The sequence below is a fragment of the Onychostruthus taczanowskii genome, unplaced genomic scaffold, assembly GCF_017590055.1.
Source record: "Onychostruthus taczanowskii isolate IOZ18803 unplaced genomic scaffold, ASM1759005v1 scaffold119, whole genome shotgun sequence".
NCBI lineage: Eukaryota > Metazoa > Chordata > Aves > Passeriformes > Passeridae > Onychostruthus > Onychostruthus taczanowskii.
The window spans coordinates 787343-801968 of record NW_024498340.1 but is presented as its reverse complement, the minus strand read 5'-3'; the positions used below and the strand labels follow the sequence as shown (position 1 = coordinate 801968).

At 37.9% G+C, this 14626-nt stretch overlaps 1 protein-coding gene across 1 annotated transcript in view; it reads right to left on the bottom strand.

The window, feature by feature from the left end:
* Positions 1-14626, bottom strand: part of PIGN (phosphatidylinositol glycan anchor biosynthesis class N) — a 99296-nt gene that overhangs the window by 26767 nt on the left and 57903 nt on the right. The window contains exons 13-19 of the mRNA XM_041427789.1: positions 13096-13174; positions 10812-10994; positions 7636-7772; positions 6570-6669; positions 6365-6457; positions 5186-5277; positions 3375-3486 (exon numbers count right to left, since the gene is read on the bottom strand). Coding sequence (XP_041283723.1) covers positions 3375-3486; positions 5186-5277; positions 6365-6457; positions 6570-6669; positions 7636-7772; positions 10812-10994; positions 13096-13174 — 796 coding nt within the window. The remainder of the gene's footprint in view (positions 1-3374; positions 3487-5185; positions 5278-6364; positions 6458-6569; positions 6670-7635; positions 7773-10811; positions 10995-13095; positions 13175-14626) is intronic.

Below are 14626 nucleotides of genomic sequence, written 5' to 3'. Positions count from 1 at the left end.
AAAAACCTTTAGAAAATTACCCCATGAGTCAGTTATTTTTGAAAGGTGACAATTATCCAAGAAAATGCTTGAGCCAAGTTTTCAATTACTGCTATTTATTCACAACTCTGCAGTTCCACTAAAAGGCAAATCAAGCATGCACAGTACTTTGCAAACACGTGCTTTAAAACTGCATTACAAGATGTAATTGCAGTCGTGGCTTTTCAGTGCATGGCAACTACACCATTCACATCCACCACTTTGTACCACGTGAATAGCTGCTATTTCCCTGCTAGACTGCAGTGATACCTAGTGGGATCAGCCCAGATGATACATTTAGCATCAGCATTCTCTTTTGACAAGTTTCACACGTGCTCAGTATCTGCTGCTTCTAATTAATTTCAGGTCACAAGAACATGTACATTGTATTTCTCTGTGATATCAATAAACAAGGTCAAAAGATTAAGCATCCAAAAGCTCAGGGAATTTTAGACCTCTGATGTTTATTTTGGACACTTTTGCTGTATTTGGGCCCTTTGATAGATCTTATCAAGTTCATTTTGGTGTCACGAGCCCTGGTAATTCCTCCAATATTCCCTAGACACTGGTGAAGTCACTTGGCACTGACTGTGTCAACCTCCATAATATATCCTGTGCCTTGAAAGACTTGTGATGGCCTGGCAACATTAGTAAGCACAAGGAACTGCTGCTAAATCTATGCCAGTGTCCAGGGAAGGGCTCAGCAAGTGCTTTTGAGAATCTGTGTTCGCGTTTTAAGTAATGTTCAAACTGGTCTTGGCTTTCACCAACACCTCCAGGACTGTGGAACTGAGCAGAAGAAACTTGGAGAGGGAAACTGAGCTGAGCCAAGAGTCTCCCTTCATCCTTCACAACCCTCTCCCATGTTCAGAGAATTCTTGAACAACTTAAGAGCAGGTCTCAGACACACACCTCTAGGTCATACAGCTACAAAAAAGAAACCAAGGGTGACACCTGCAGTCCCAACACTGCCAGCCGCTCTGGCTGGAAGCTCTCCTAAGAATCAAACATCCTAAGGACCCATAGGGAGAATGGCAGGAGAACCAGCTGGGCACAAGGCTGGCTGAAAACACCCTTCCTGTCCCCTGGTTCCATCAGAATGACATGGATTCCTACTGTTGACTACTATGTTAAACAACATGTAGATGTAGCACTTAGGAACATGGTTTAGTGGTGACCTGGGCAGTGTTAGGTTAATGGCTAGACTTGAGCTTACAGGTCTTTTCCAACCAAAATTCTTCTATAATTCTAATTGAGAGGATGAAACTCATAAACTGACCACCTCGGAAACACATGAAGTCCAAGCATCCTGGCAATAATAACTTGGTCCAACATTATCAACCAATGAAAACAGCAGGTTTTCAGTAGTGTGGCAGAAACTGGGCATTACCCATGAAATGGATGGCAAAGAGAAACTGGTACTCTCTCCAGCAAAAATAAAGTTATACAGTAAGCACTGCAGCAGTCTAGCTGATGGATTATGAATGACTTCTGTCTTCATCATCACTGAATGACTTCTCAGAGATCACAGAATCAACTGGTTAGATTGGCTTAGGCTTAACTCATCAGTGACCCCAAAAATTAAGTAACAGCATTATCAGAGGAAGGCATAACCTTTGATGACTGCCTCCAAACACCACTTAGGGGGGACCTGCAAAACCTACTTTTAAGAAATCCCTTGTCAGACGCAGAGCAGGAATCTGACTGAGTGTGCCTATCTACTTGAATGCCAGAGGCCTGATCACCATTTGTCACAGCAAAATAGGTACTCTCCCCTGACTAGGGAATTCATCTCACCTTTAAAACTGTCTGGGAATTGTAATCAAAATTCAGGATCTTAAAATGAGCATTTTTTAAGATTACCCCTTCCTAGTAGAATTAGGGAATTTCATTGACTAAAAATACCAGTATTCTGACAAGCATTTTGTTTTTTGTATTCCTGTATGTTTCAAAGCAACTAAATGTAACCTAACACCAAGAAATTTATTTAGAAACACATATAATGTCTCTGTAATGTCCTTTTATCCCTCTACATCTGAATAATCCAAATCCTTTCCTTACCCAAAACATGAATGGTGGATCCCATATTTGCCATTCCCAATTAAGGTACTGAAACAAAAGTCTAATAGAGACTAGTAATTAGATGTCACTATTGTAAAATATCTTCTGATTAAGAGGAAATTTGAGGAACTTTATGATCCTCTTAAAAGTTGGAAGGAAAAGGAAGATATTACTTCCAGAAGAAGCAGGCAAAACATTTTCCTCTAATTAAGTATCACTCTGTGAGTGAATTTCCTGATTCTCTATGTTTGCTCAAGAATAGTCTGGCATTACTTTTTTACTATGCACCAATTTCTTCATCATCATGAGATGCTGCAGCAGTTGTGGGGTGAGTTGAGGTTGGCCAGCCACTTACTGGGTTGCTCCCTCACTTCCCCACCCAGTGTAAGCTTTTTTTAGGCATTCCAGCAAGAAACACATTGACAACTGTACACTGGGAATTTATGTTTTAAATACTTAGGAAAGGAACTGACATCTCTTTTCCATATACAAGCTGAAAAAAATAAGAGACATCACCACCATATTTGACATCCATTCACGCTCAGCTAAAGCCATTTTAAGCATTCATTGCTCTTTCCCTTCCTCCTTTCAACCAATTTGAGCTCCATACCTAAATCACTGATATAATAAGTGCATTGCTTTGCTCAGCAAGAAACTCCACCATACACTAAATCATAACAGATAAAGCTGGTCCTGTAATAAAACTATTATCTTGTAATAGGTTGAGGGAAAAAAAAAAAAGAAAAAAAAAGGACAGCAGACATGCAAGGTATTATTAGAATATTAAATTAATTAGCTCCAAGAACGAAAAAAAAAACCTACCTATTTCACAAAGATATAATTCACCTGAAAGAAGACTTAACCAACAGAAAACCAGCTCAGTATCAGTCTCCCATTGTTCTTCTACAGCCAGAAACTAGAACTAGGTCAGCCCCCAAACCAGCAAGCCCAAGTGTGCACATGCAACTACAGCAAAGGTCACTGGGAGTGATATCCACAGACCAAAGGTGGGACAAACTCTCAAACTCTCTAAGCTGAGCATCAAAATCTATATGCACATTGATATATCAAGCAATATAATTATGCACAGGATGGGGGCTTTTGGGAACACAGCATGATGATGTTTAAATACGCACACATGGTCCTCTTAAAATAGCCAAGGAGAAAACTCTTAGGAACAATCATATTTTTCTTGAAAATTGTGGCCTTGGTAGAAATATGTTCTTAGAAGGTAAGTAAAGATTTGCACATAAAAACCCTCTAACATTCAGAATTACTGAAAAGTAACAACTGACCTGATAAAAATATACTTTCAGATCTTCATTATCTCTGTACTTATTTTCACTTTTACAAAGAGATGCCAACGAGAAGAAAGATATCAAGATGGTCAGCAAACCAGCTGCTATTCTGCAAAAACAAACCAAAGAACAATAAAATCTCAGAAAACAACATCAAAAATTTCTTTTGCTACTGTACACTGTCTTGTTGCACTTGACATCCCACATCAGATTCAACCCAAGGAACGCTTTGGGTTTCCTAGTCTATCCTGCATATTCAGTGTCTCCAGGTTCCTCTTGGATTATCTAGCCCTGCTTTCATCCCAATGTTTCCTTTTTATGACTGAGCTGACCCAGGAGCTCCCTGCTCCTACCATACAAGTTTCATTAATGTACTGAAAAGTCCTGACTTGACAGTACCACCGTCCAAGAAGAGAAACACCTATTTCTCACTGGCTTTCTGATTTCTCCCTCTTGTATCTTCTCCCCCAGCATCAACTTATCTGCAACATCCTGAAATGTCACATATATTTTTAAGTGCTGCTCCAAAACTTTCCAGCTCCAAAACTCCCTTGAAAAGTTGCAGACAAACACAGTGTTTCAAAGGTAAAATGTTTCATCAGAAGAATAAATAGAAAGATGTACAGCCTGGGCAAGGTGAATATAAAGAGGTGTCAAAGAGGAAGATCTGTAGGTAATTCAATTCCATTTTGATTTCTAAGCTGTGCACATATATTCTAAAGAACAGAAAAACCTCAGTTTGGACCAGCAGAAATACATATATGTGTAGATACAGCTGAGAGGCTGTAACACAGTCAAAGCAAATCTGTGCTGAGTATTTCTAATGTGCCCAAGGAATGAGACTAAGAAAGGTTTTCAGAGATGATAGATTTAAAACACAGTGGAAAATATTGAGGGAGAATGTCAATAATCTTGGAAATATCTGGGCTCATAATTCTATCTGCAATCACATATTACTGCTCAAATCCCATACTTCACTGAGGATCAGGCATCCTGGCTCCGCTAAGGCACAGTATCTTCTGCCAGCCAGCAGGAGCCATGGCACCCTGAGGTAAATTCACTTTTTCTGCAGTAACTACAAAGAGACCACAAGCCTAACCCTTCTGGCCAACCACCTGGACTGCATGCAAATATGAGAGAATGCTCCAATGCCCAAAGAGTGGCTCACAAGAGGAGAGGGACAGATAACAAAAGATGCACTACAAAAACAAAAAACAACAATTGTAGAAAATCAGACAAGCAATACCAGAAAAGATGACTTGGGATAGAGAAGCAGAAGTGGAAAAAGAAGAGACATAGAAACAGAGGAAAAAGAGCTCTGCCTACCCTGTTTATTTCCTTGAATATCTCATTAGGTACAGAGTGCTACTCAAAGACAAATTATTCAAAATTGGATGGACAAATTCTGAAAGATGCTGTCACAAGTATATTGCTTTTGACTAAATTCTTATTTACGTATGATAGTGCTGTTGACCATATTTATATCCCACTGAAGCTTCTCTTTTAATGGTCCCCTTTATTTTCTTGTAAAATGTGCAAATTCTTGTATTGTACGAAATGTTTCCCTTGACAAGAAATTACGGAATTACACAAAGACCAAAAGGATGTGGCAAAATAATTAAAAGTCTATTCTCATTCTCATTAGTGAATAACTGAGGTCCTCTATAACCATGATATTTAAACTCTACATTTCAAGTCCTGTCTCAGACAGCTTTCAATAATGCAGCTCCTCACAAATATCAAAAGGCAGCCTAAATTTTGAATCAAAGAGGGAATAAAAAATGTAAAGAACAAGATGAGATTCTTACACCAGAGGAATGTTTGGTTCTCTTCCTACAACAGGCATTAATGGAAATATTGCCAGGAGCACACACAGGAGAGTCCAGATCAATGCTTTTGTCTAGAAGAAGAAGGAGGTCATGTGGACAGACAATTGTCTAATCAAAAAGAAATACTTCAGTTAACTACCAACAGCTACTAGCATCTCCCATAAGCAAAGACCCTGCATCACCAAGGAGTAAGATTAACTAAAAAAAAAAATAGCACGGGGTCATTGGTATTACAACACTTCAATGTAATACAGAAAAGAATTTCATTTATATAACCATCTAAGTAGTTCCCGAAACTCTTTGCTGGGATGAAAAAAAAACCAACCCTATCCCAGGCATTTTATTTAACTAAAAACTGTACGAGCTGTCTCATTTAAATTTTTCAGGCTCAAGTCAAATTCATATTCCTGAATGAAAATTTCATGCTACAAAACATCATCTGTGCATATCCACCTTTAAGACAAGTTACTTGATTACTCAACTAGAACAAAAAATTGTAAATTAAACAAATACAAGCCTTCATCTTGGCAGTTGTTGGAGACCAAGACTTAGCAATTTGACTCCTTTTCTCTATCCCAGAACCCTAGGTTTTAGGTATCCCCTGAAATAAGAGATGTTGGAATCAATTAATTGAAGAAATATCTCTTAAATTAAATATCATGCCACTCCATGAAGGTGGAGGTTTTTTCCTAAGAAAAACAATACAGAAAGCTGCCTCTGAGGAACAGTGTGTCCCAGCTGACTGCAGACAATAATGAGTTGACAATTGTCTTTCCGTTATCTTCAACATTTTTTTCTAATAAATGATCATATTAGTTAAAGGGTGACACTTTCACCAATCGTACACATCAACAGCATGGTCATTGCAACAGTTTGATAAATGATGTGCATTTCATATGACTGAGTCAAGCATTTTTTAGTCATCAACAATAGAAAAGTGATAGCTAATCCACAGGTACCCCAAAACTCTTAAGCACTCATTACTTCTGCTGTAAAACAGATCTATCCAGATCATATTAAATTCCCTTGCTTTGCTACATGCAGCTTATGACAGAGATGGGAAAAAGAGCATAACTGAATAAGACCCTAAAGCAGCATTCCAAATTACTCCCAACATCCTAAGACGCAATCCAGCTGTTCACCAAAGCCATACAATACCTTAGCTTGAACCCACAGCTGTGTGATCACTGGCCAGCCAGCAAAGACAAGAAGGCCAACAGTAAGTGCAGAGCGGTAGAAAAAGCTGAAGACCTAAGTAAAAAAAAAAAAACCCAAGACAGGACTGAAAAACACATAAATTCCTCAAAGAGCTAAAATATAAGACATGAGATACCCTGTTGATACATAAGGATAAAATACTTACCAGTATTTCAATTCCCAGTACACAAACCAAGAGGAATCCTATAGATTGACCAATATGAAGTGACAAAACATTTGTGGCAAGGTCTTGAATGACAGGAATTCTGTTCAAAATGATGGAACAAGATGACATTCATTTAAAAAAAACCAGAAATAATATAGCACCTTACCTTCACAGGGCAAGGATGGGGTCAGAGCACAAAAAAACTTAGAGGTACTGCTGGTCCTGCCTAGACCCCATGGTTGATGGCCAGATGATCCTTCTGCCCAGTTTTACTTGATAGAAAAAACTACAATAAAATCCTCCAGCTTTTTTCCTCCCATATTTGGCACATCTTCACCAGTGTTTGGACAAGCTTCAGATTATTCACTACCCAAACTGACTCTGAGTATATGAATATTTTTGGTTATGTTGTGCTTAATGTCTGTCATAACTGATGAAACATTCAGAAGCTTTAGAGAGAGAAAAACCTTCCTTGTTAGCTTTTCCTGTGCTTTATGAGACAGCTCATTATCTAACTGCAGTTGGTATCATTTTCTCTGAATAATACTGAGTTGGTATCTACAAATTGCCAGTAGATCAGGACAGCAAAAGGAATCAGAAGATAACAAGCATTTTTGGGCCTGGAGTAAAAGGAGACCCAAACAAAACAAATATTTCAATATGGGAGCACATTCCTCAACATGACTAGCATGTGTTCTCCAAAAGTAGCTGATGTTCCCCACACTAGACACTTTGCAGGATCATTTTGCAAAATAAGTCAGCTGCTACAAGTATTTGCAAAGATTTTAGCACTCTTTGGCAACAGTACTAAAATTATGTTTTCATGGAAATAGCTTAATTTATTTTTGCTAATAGAAAAGATCGTCTAGAATTGGCAACTGTATCAGTCAGTTCAGACACTACTCATTATGTCAACTGAAATATAAACCAGAGTCCTTTGGAATGTCTCAGGAAACACTTAATGAAGTTTTCTCCCAAATTTATGGGAAAAATTGAATTCTCTACAAAAAGGAAGTCCAGACTTGGTCTTATAAAACAGTAGTAATAAATTGTATTCATTACTTACTCTTTCACAACTGCATACCATACTGGCACTGGCAAGAGACAGTATATATAGTATGTCCAAGGACATTTTTGAATCAACAGGAAAAAAGTTATTATCATTCCAGCAGAGGCAAAACCATAGAAGAGAACAGTAGATTTCTGAAATACAAACGTTGGACAAACATTATTTTAACAGCAATAAAGTGCTTTAAAGTACACCCTATTTTCCATTTGTTAGTTACGCAGTAAAACAAATGCTATTTTAACACAGCTATGCAAGCCACCATGTGTCTCTACATAACTCTAGACAAAGCTGCCAGCCAGATAAAAAAACCAACAAAAACAAAACAGTAAGATTTGAAGATCTAATTCTAAATGTGCCTCTTCATAAGGTCCTGCAGTAAAATCTGCATGGTAAAGACATACTTGTACAATCTGGAAGCCCAATATATGCAATGTCATTTATGTTCAATGGATACTTGAAATCCATCTGAAGTCAAGGTGCTAACGGGTTTGGGAAAAAGAAATCTCAAATTTAGATTCTAGAAACAGGCTTGGAATATAACCCATCAAGTTCAAGTTCATAGCCTTACAGTCAAAGCATTTAATGAAAAGTCCATCAGCACATTTCCTCCTCCTGCCTGAAACATTTGTAATAGAACTAATTAAATTAAAATATTAAGCATTAACTCCTACCAGAAAAAACTCCACTACTATTCAGGATCTAGGAACAGCTGCAAAAGGAGGCTTGTGACCAACCTTCCACAAGAAAAACTTCCTTCCTCAAAGGACCCACTATTTCAAAATACAACAGAGAACTAGTGTTGCACAGCTCTAAAAGCCCCATAGCTACATTTCAAGATATTTCATCTTAACCTACAGGTACTGCCTTGGGCTTTTCTCAGAAAAAAATAGATACAAGATTGGAACATTATGTACTCAAAGAAACACCTTCTCAGACTAAGAACACTCTAAAGGAGAAACATCAAAGAGAAGGAAAAATTTTAAATGGGTTATCTCAGATAGGCAGGTCAGTCCTTAATCATCAGCAGAAACCCCTTGTTTGTGCAAAGAGAAGCATTAAATAGTCATTCTACATCTGCCTTTTGTCAGGTCATTGAACTATTCTTCCTTATTCAAGGACATTCAAATATCAGAAGAACTACTGGTAAGGGAAGGTTCATACAAGTTTTAAATAAAAAAATTTATCTGTATCTATTACAACTTGACATAGCAAAGGCAGCTTTAGTGTAGGCAATGACAGACACTGTTTTCTTCTGCACAAACGCTACTTTTTTGAAAGAGTTAGGTAGACAGATGCATAACTGTGTTAAATATGCTGAGAAGAAGAGACAATCAGCTCACAGTTCACCTAGATGGATTAACATCTTTTCAGGCTCCCCCTCCCTATAACTGATGTACAACTACCTTGATCTAAAATGACAGCAAATGCAAGTTCTAAATTATCTTTAAAATAGAACTTTTGCTAAGATATACCATTAGCCTAAGAAAAGATATGTCATACAGAAAGCTGACCTAGGGCAATTTTGCTTTATTAGTTTTAAATTTTACATTTGCTGACATATAGACAGAATGAATATGCATATATATGATATGCACAGAGTATAATTTATCACCGAATGAGTAAACACACACAATCAACATTTTATTCCATGTAGTGACACAAATACTACAGAGTCCAATATAGTCAGTCATGCATTGAAAGTGGAAATGAGATTCGCAATTCTGTGAATATTTAAAATAAATTTAAAGGTTATACTTCTTGCTAGGCAAAACAACATTCTATACCAAAAGAAAAAAAAAATTTGTTTTTTCATACACAGCATAAGAAGCCAAAAACTTTTAAAGATGATATATAGAGGACATGTAGTTTCATTACTCAGAGGCTTCTTGATTTTATAAGGGTGTGCTTTGCTGGAGACTATTTGTCAGTGGTAGATTAGTCACTCAGCAAATTTCTTTAAGTTGCTCCAATATAAGCTATAAACCAAATAAATTCTCTATATGAAGCATTAGCCTCACATTGTGATTCTCTAAGTATTTAGGAACACTGAAATGATTCCTACAGAAAAGGGCCTCTTATGAAAACTGAAGACAAATTCTATAGATGAAGAACTAAGATACTTAACCTTTTTTTCTGCCAGTGTCACTAGCATAAAATTTGTCTTCAACAAGTAAAATCAATATACAAAATTAAAATCTATGTCAACTAAGAATGCAAATTTTTCCTTAATGCAGTTATTAATATGCCTGATACTCAGCCTACTTATTGTAATTATTTTGTTTGTATCTAACATAACATGCATTCTGGATTATTTCCTCTCAGTTATTTGATGAAAGAAGAACTAAATCATGCAGTACAGCACTTATGAATATTTTCCATTTTAATTTTGTTTGAGCATTTTCACTAAAGGTCAAGACTATCTCATTTCAGCCAGTAGTAAAAACCTCAAGATAGCATGATAGGAATTTTCTCAGAATAATATATTGAAGGCAGTAAAGATGTTAAGTAAGTGCTCATTTCACCTACATTACAAAATGAAACAATTCCTTTTATTCTGAAATCAATTCTTGAAGTTTGGGAGAATTTCCCCTCCCCACAAATGCTTTGACCATTCTCTAGCGAAATGCTAGCTTTTTTCCTATTCACCTTTTTGAGGTCTCTCTTTTCCTGATAAATGACTGAAAATAAATTCTTAGACTTTTATACTTTGTGAAAAATCAAACCATAATAATCTAGTCAAAAAGAGCTTCCTTCATCTTTAATGTCTTCTTGCAAATCACAAAGAGCAAAAGAGCACACTGTTCTGTGAAACCACAGCTCACCTATCAAAACAGGCGATACATCTTAAAAATGCCATGATTGGACTGCACAGTTTCTGAGGACAGATGTAAAATTACCAGAGAGAGCAGGAATAAAATTATTTGCATGCTGGGGTTTTTTTTTCGGTCTTACAGTGAAGAAGCATCAATGAAACTGGAAGCCTGAAATCTGTACTCTTCCAAACAATAGAGTGCTGTTAATACTGAAAATTAAACCTGGGTAATTAAACCTGGGAAAACTAAACCTGGTTAAAGACAGACCCTTTAATAGTTTTAAATCACTGTTTTTCTCACACTTGCATTGGCATCTCAAATGGAAAGCTGTAGGAAGAAAAATTGAAGAAGCACACTCACCTCTTTATTAGCTGGGACAGTCTTGGTCAAATTGGTATGGGCCTTGATAATTACCAAAATCACGTAAGTTGTCCAGCCCACAAAACTCAGGGCAATGCTCAGACCCAGGAATAATCTATCATATGTGTGATAGTAAGACAAGCCTTCCAAAGCAAGGTTAATCAGCGTTTTGCACAGGGATACCTGGAGGCAGACACAACATTTAAGTAAAGTATTAGAAGAGTGTGAGCTCCCCACTCCACAAACCAACCTAAATGACAGCAATTGGAGCTCAAGCAGCTCCATCACTCCTGGACGTGTGTCCTCTCCGTGCTCAGGCAGAGTTTTGGCCAGCACCAACTGCTGGAGTGCATACTGCTTGGGAGTCCTGTTGGATATCCAAGTCAGCCATCACCTGGCTCCTCCACCATCCTCCCTGTCCATGACAGTGATTAGAAGGTGAATGCCACACAGGTAGCATGCCTTGAACATCACCTGCTACCAAGTATGCTATTTGGTTTTCCCAGAAGCATTTGACTGTACATATTCCAGTATAAGCTACCCCCTTAAAAAACAGTCATGTGATTCTGAAGGCACATTTACACAGGAGAAGGATTAAGGATGCACCTGAAACATGGTCACTCTCCACAACCTGAGGTATTCCCTGCTGGGATTTGATGCGCTCCACTTCAGTAGTAGCTGATACCACAAGCAGTGAATTCAGAAACTAAACTGGAGACCCAGATGCATTTACAGAACAGCTGCTTTTAGCTCTCAGGACAATTTCAAAAACCATTTGGAAATAGGAAGGGTTGTATCCAGTCTAATCATAGGTCCCCTCACTCAGTGCCTCCGCTGGGGAGACATCATGATAATGACCAAGGGTTTTCCCACCGTGCCATTTGGGTGTGCTGTGATTTACCCAAAGGTGGGAAGCTCATCCGTGTGACTTGGAAGAGTACAGTAACAAGGTGAACATACACAATGAAGCTTTTTTATATGTGCAGGTATCCAGTTGGGATTCAACAACGAACAACCCAGGAAAAGGTACAGTAATTACTGAAGAGATCACAAGTCTGCCAGTGGGCAAACTCACCCCCAAAGACATCTATTCTGTACAATTCTGAGTGCATATTTGCAATGCAAAGAGTTGCAAGGTTCAGGCAAACAATCATCCAAACCCCAGGTTCTGGGAATGGAGGAACCTTTCTGCATTGCAATACAGGATGCTGAGGATAACCAAGGCACAGGCACAAATCTGATGTGTGAGCGATCAAGAGTGAACTTGAACACCTGGAGCACTCAAACAAGGAGTAAAACTTACATACAAGCAACAATACAAAATCACAAGTTCTACTCCTGAAATGCATAAAAATGTCTCCTATCAGTAAATGTTAACAGCTAAGTACAAGTATTAAGAAACCAAAAAGAAAACCTTCTCCCACAGTAAAATAGATGAATTTATTTAAGCTGAATGGTTTCCAAGTTACAACAAAGCAAGTAAAAATGCATAAAATAGATTCAGCTGTCCTGTGCATAAAATAGTAATTTATTACCCTAAGAATCATTTAGGAAAAAAGAACTGATCCCTAACACATAAGCGAAGTCTTCCATGTGCCTGGCAGGTTAAATATAATCTTACATATTCAATATTTTCATACCTTTTAACACATAAGTCAATGACCAAACCAAATATGTTAAAATGAAAGACTTCTTGGTATCATTTAGCTCTACAAATTCTGTGAACGTCAGAATACAAGCATTGGTGAACTGCACCCATCAAGTACCCTGTCACACAGTGAGTGTTAGCAAATGCTTAGGAAAGTAATACTGGAACTGAGAAGCATAATTTAATGTATGGCTCCCAGTCTGACACACTGAAATGTGAAAGTAAAACCAAGCACAGCTGGTTCAGGTAGAAAAAAAAGCATCAGGTAAGGCAGGATCTATGATGGAGCAAGATACCACACTTTTTTTTCATGCAACTAGCAGTCTAAGTAGTGCAAACATGAACTACATTCCTCAGTTTAGCTCTCAATTTACCCTTTTCTAGTGTGGAAAATAAAAACACACACTGTGTGTCATTATACGATGAAATAGTAACAAACAGTTTAAGAAGGATGAGAAAAAATACAGCAAGCCAGTATTATTTATTAGAATTGGTATCAAAATGTAAAATTTTGAGGATTTACAGTGGGGTTTTGAGTTAATGAGATGTGTATCATAAAGAAGGAAAAAAGTTTTATTTCTCAGTTAATTTCAATGTAAAGGAAAAAACCCTTATATATAGCAAAAACAGACTTACCGCTTCATCGTACTTCTGCTGCTGAATATATAGTCTTATTTTTTTTAAAAAGTTGATCTGTTCAGAAGCAGAAAGTGGTCTGTACAACAATATAAACAGATATTAACATTTCTCCTTTTCAGAACAGAAAAAATTAACTTGGTAATTAAAATAATAATCTGTAATGAAACCAAAATATTCTGAACTTCATTAGAAGCAATTAGTTAATTGAGACTAATCTATTCCTCTGCATTCATCTTCACATGTGTCAACACAGCTGCTTTTTAACTTATCTCAAAATTGCTGCATTAATAGACATTTATGTAGCTGATCCCATCTAATACTGCTGAGAATTCTCTCTTGTGCATTATTATTGACCATTGCTCTGGACAGGAAGCATGGCACATAGAAAAATTATGCAATTTAATTGATTTGAATATGGCTGTAAGCAGTTGATAAGACAGCGCTGAGTGAATTGCTCCCATTCCACGTTAACAGTAGACGATGACTAACAATCTTCTCTTCGAAAAGCATGACTGTGTCTCCTGTTACTCAAGGAGCTATTAGCTGAACCTCCAGAGCAGGGGATAACACAGTTACCTGACTACACTGAGGTCAGTGATCAAAATCTCTTGGATTTTAATGAATCTGATCATAAACCTAAGCAACTGCTACCATTCTTCCCTTACAGAAAGCAGCAACCAGGACAAACAAGCCAGTTGGCCAAACTCCACCAAATGAAGGGAGAAGGAGCTGTTTCTCCTGTACTATTTTCTTTCCACGTTTAGGGACAGCAGCAGGCCTGAGAGTCCCAGGCTTACCCTCAATAAGTTATAAGCCACAACACAGTCCCTGTTGCTCTTGGCACCACAGACAAGCCACCATGGGCCACAGCTGACAGCCAGGGAATTCATACAGCAGGTTTCCTTCACACCGTCCAGAACATGGCAGAGGCACAGCACCAGCTCTCAGCATCCACAGCACAAGATGGTCCCGTTGCCTGCCTGCCTCCCTCTCTCCTGCTCCTCTACATGCCTCATTCATGCCTCACCACCAACCTCATGTTTCAGGCAGTGCCAAATCAGGTCACTCCCACCATTTAAATCAGTAGCAGCTGCCCATGTGGTCACTCAGCTGAACCACGGGGGCAGGTCTTGATTTCATGAAGCTGCTGCATGGAAATAATCATTCCTGCAGTTCCCAAAAAGCCATGAATCACTTTTGCCTACAACCCAGTCTATAGGCTGATACAGCACTTAATAAATATGTCAGCAATACATACATACCATCCTTTGAGCCATGAAATATATTGCAAGTATTCTGTGCCTGAACAATCTGATTTTTAATAGTAGTAACATCCTGGTATATTTTGATGCTATTTCATTAAGTTCAGAGCACAGCAGTATCATGCAGGCATCTTCCAAAACACTGATTAATTGGAACAGCAATTTATCTTACTTTTGAGAAGAGTATTACCTGTACAGTAGCAACTGTATTCAGAAAAGATTTATATCTTTTCAATCTAGAAAAAAATTGAAGGGTGGTATGTATA